Below are 3062 nucleotides of genomic sequence, written 5' to 3'. Positions count from 1 at the left end.
TTTTAGTAGAGACGGGGTCTCACTCTTGCTCAGGCTGGTTTCGAACTCTTGAGCTCAAACGATCCGCCCGCCTCGGCCTCCCAGAGTGCTAGGATTACAGGTGTGAGCCACCGCGCCCGGCCAAAATGTAAGTTTTAAAAAGCGCTTAATCCTCAAAGCAACCCTAAGAGACAGGAGCACTTCTCCCCATTTTACAGATGGGGAAACTGTAATGTGTGTTGAGTGTGTGCTTACACATGTCGCACGATGACACTTCTGTCAACAACATACTGCATATATGATGGTGGTGCCATAAGATTATAAAAACCATATTTTTACTGTACCTTTTCTGTGTTTAGGTGCATAAATATTTAGCATTGTGTTATAATTGCCTACAGTATTCAGTATAGTAACATGCTGTACAGGTTTGTAGCCTCAAAGCAATAGGCTATACCATATAACCTAGGTGTGTAGTAGGCTGTACAATCTAGGTTCATGTAAGTACACTCTGTGACGTTCACACGACAATGAAATAGCCTATTGATGCGTTTCTCAGAATGTATCCTTATTGTTAAGTGAGACATGACTCTGTGTGTGTATATATATGTATGTTTGTATATGCACAAAAATGTGTAGAAAGAGACATTAAACTGAAACAACCATTGTCCCAGAGCAGGGGGACCACGAGGAAGGAAAAGTCACTTTTCATTGTATATAGTTTTGTGCTGTTCACATTTTACTACCATGACCACCTCAACAACAAACTTTTCAAAGAAAAAGAAAGTATGTGTATACGTCAACCACCAAGTGTATGTGAAAATTGAACCACTACACAACAGAAGACTCTAGGGCCATTCTCAGGTTGAATAAATCAGTTAATATATCAACAGACTTGAACCCCTGTCTAAATGAAATGTGTTCTAGTTTTTGCAAATCTGATCGAGGTATCATTCCTCCCCTCCATAAGGATCTAGTTCAATAGTACATTATCGTACAACTTCAATCCTTTCAGAGCTTTTCCACTCAGTCAAGTGCACACATGCAGGCGGAAAAATGTTTCCATATATAATTAGAATAAATGATGTACAAAACAAATGTGTTTAGCAAAGTTTCAGCCTGGAGCAAGTGTCCAGTGGTTGTTCAGATCAACAAATGAAAGGGAGTTGCTGTATGTTATTCTGCTCATGCCGAGTTTCCTCCATGACCCATTTACAATAAAGTTAAAAGCAGAGAACATACAAGTAATAGCTGCACATGGCCCAGAGTTCTGATGTCTTCACCATGTCACACTTGGAAATCTCAGCTACAGAAACAAGATCACAGACTTGTCATGGGATCCCTTAGCAGGAGAAGCTGTAGTTCTTTTATTGTTATATATTCTCAGGTTCTCTTGCTCATGGCCAGTTTTGAGATGTATGATTCTTAGGCTATAGAAAAAGGTATCTGCCTAATAAAATGAGCCAAAAGTCAAGTGGCATACTTCATTTTCCATCTAGAATCTAAACCTCCAAATGAACACGATAGGAACCACCCTTCGATCTACTCAAAATGAATATATTATATGCGAGTCCAGGCTCTGTGGGGCTGACGGCCACAGCACACACCTGTGCTTGAGCATGCACATAGGATCGACGGAGAGACGTCCTGCCGAGGAACAGTGGTCTCAGCAAGGAAGAGCAAGCTTACCAGCTGTACCAGTTTTAAAAACTCAACGAAGATGTCACTGCTCAGCACGTCTGGGTCCGCGGTTACTGAAAAACAAGGACAACAAGTTCAGTTAGCGCAAGCTGGGCTGAGCCTTGCCTATTCATTGCCCTGTGCTCCAGAGATGCCTCCATGCCTTGCCTGTCGCATCCCTAAAGGTGCTGGAGGTTGTGGCCTCTCAGATACAGGAAAATCCACAAAGCGCGCCTCCTCCAGGCAGCCTTGACGACAACATGAGCCCATTACAACCCATACCAGTGTTCCCAGGAGTCTCACCTTATTCCTGCATACCCTGACTGCTCAACACCCATCTTGCTGCCTTATCAGGATAATACAGTTAATATGAAGACGCAAAAAGATCTTAAAACTTGTGTCTAGACTCCCAGCTTAGCAAGACGCATGGTAATTTGAAAATTTTAAATCAACTGACAAACATCAATTGAAAGCATCTGTCTTTGAATGACAGGCGCTCTCAAGAGGTTACCAAAAAAAAAAAGCAATGATAAGGCAGAGAGATTTAAAGTGTTTCATTCTTCTATATTTACAAAAATATTTTCTCCTTTAGTTTTAAAGCTCCCAGTGCCAACAGCCACGTGCTGTGGCCAGAGCAGAGAGGCAGACACACCCATGTGAGACCTGCACAATCACAAGTCACCGCCCAGCCTGTGTCACCCCTCTTCCCGCAGGTCCTCTCCTAGACCCCCGTACTTTAGCTTAACTTACATGCCTACTAAATGCTGTTACGTTTCTTTCTTTCTTCTTTTCTTTTTGTTGCTGTTTTATTGATTTCATCAAATAACTCTGCCAGCATTCAAAACTATTACTGAGTGACTTGTTCACAGGTTGTACCTTTCCCAATCAATGCCATGTTTTTCAAAATAAACTAAGAAAGTGCCTGTGCCATGAGATACTCTTTCTAAGAGGCATTCCCTCTTTCTGCTGGGTAATTTCGGGGGGAGGGGAAGTCCTTGTTTTATTTTCTGCAATATACGTGGCGTATAGGCAAACTAACTTTACATTCGTTAGCATGGAATGTTGGCGATGGGGAGAGCTGTGGAAAAAAGTATTCACCCAACTAGTATTTACCGTGTGAGTATTAAGTTCCAGGTACTGGGCTAAGCAGTTTGTATAACTTAGCTCATTTGATCTTCATGACAAACCCCGAGGTAAATATTTTACAGATAAAGAAACAGAGGCTCAGAGCAGATAAGTATCTTACTGAGGCTCAGAACAGGTAAGCATCTTGCCCAAGGTCACACAGCCAGTGAGGAGCAAAAGTGGGATTTGACCCCAGCTCTGGTTCTAGGGCCTGTGCTCTCAGCCCTGATGCTAAACTACACTATCTCTTTACTTGAGCTTGTCCAAGAGGGTACACGAGA

The 3062-nt window shown here is 42.4% G+C and overlaps 1 protein-coding gene across 1 annotated transcript in view; it reads right to left on the bottom strand.

The window, feature by feature from the left end:
• Positions 1-3062, bottom strand: part of SNX31 (sorting nexin 31) — a 65581-nt gene that overhangs the window by 49914 nt on the left and 12605 nt on the right. The window contains exon 4 of the mRNA XM_012643597.1: positions 1666-1730. Within this exon, the coding sequence (XP_012499051.1) occupies positions 1666-1730 (65 nt within the window). The remainder of the gene's footprint in view (positions 1-1665; positions 1731-3062) is intronic.

The sequence above is a fragment of the Propithecus coquereli genome, unplaced genomic scaffold (genome assembly GCF_000956105.1).
Source record: "Propithecus coquereli isolate 6110/MARCELLA unplaced genomic scaffold, Pcoq_1.0 Scaffold2, whole genome shotgun sequence".
Taxonomy (NCBI): Eukaryota; Metazoa; Chordata; class Mammalia; order Primates; family Indriidae; genus Propithecus; species Propithecus coquereli.
Note: the sequence above shows the minus strand (reverse complement) of the source record. Positions and strands in the feature narration are given on the sequence as shown.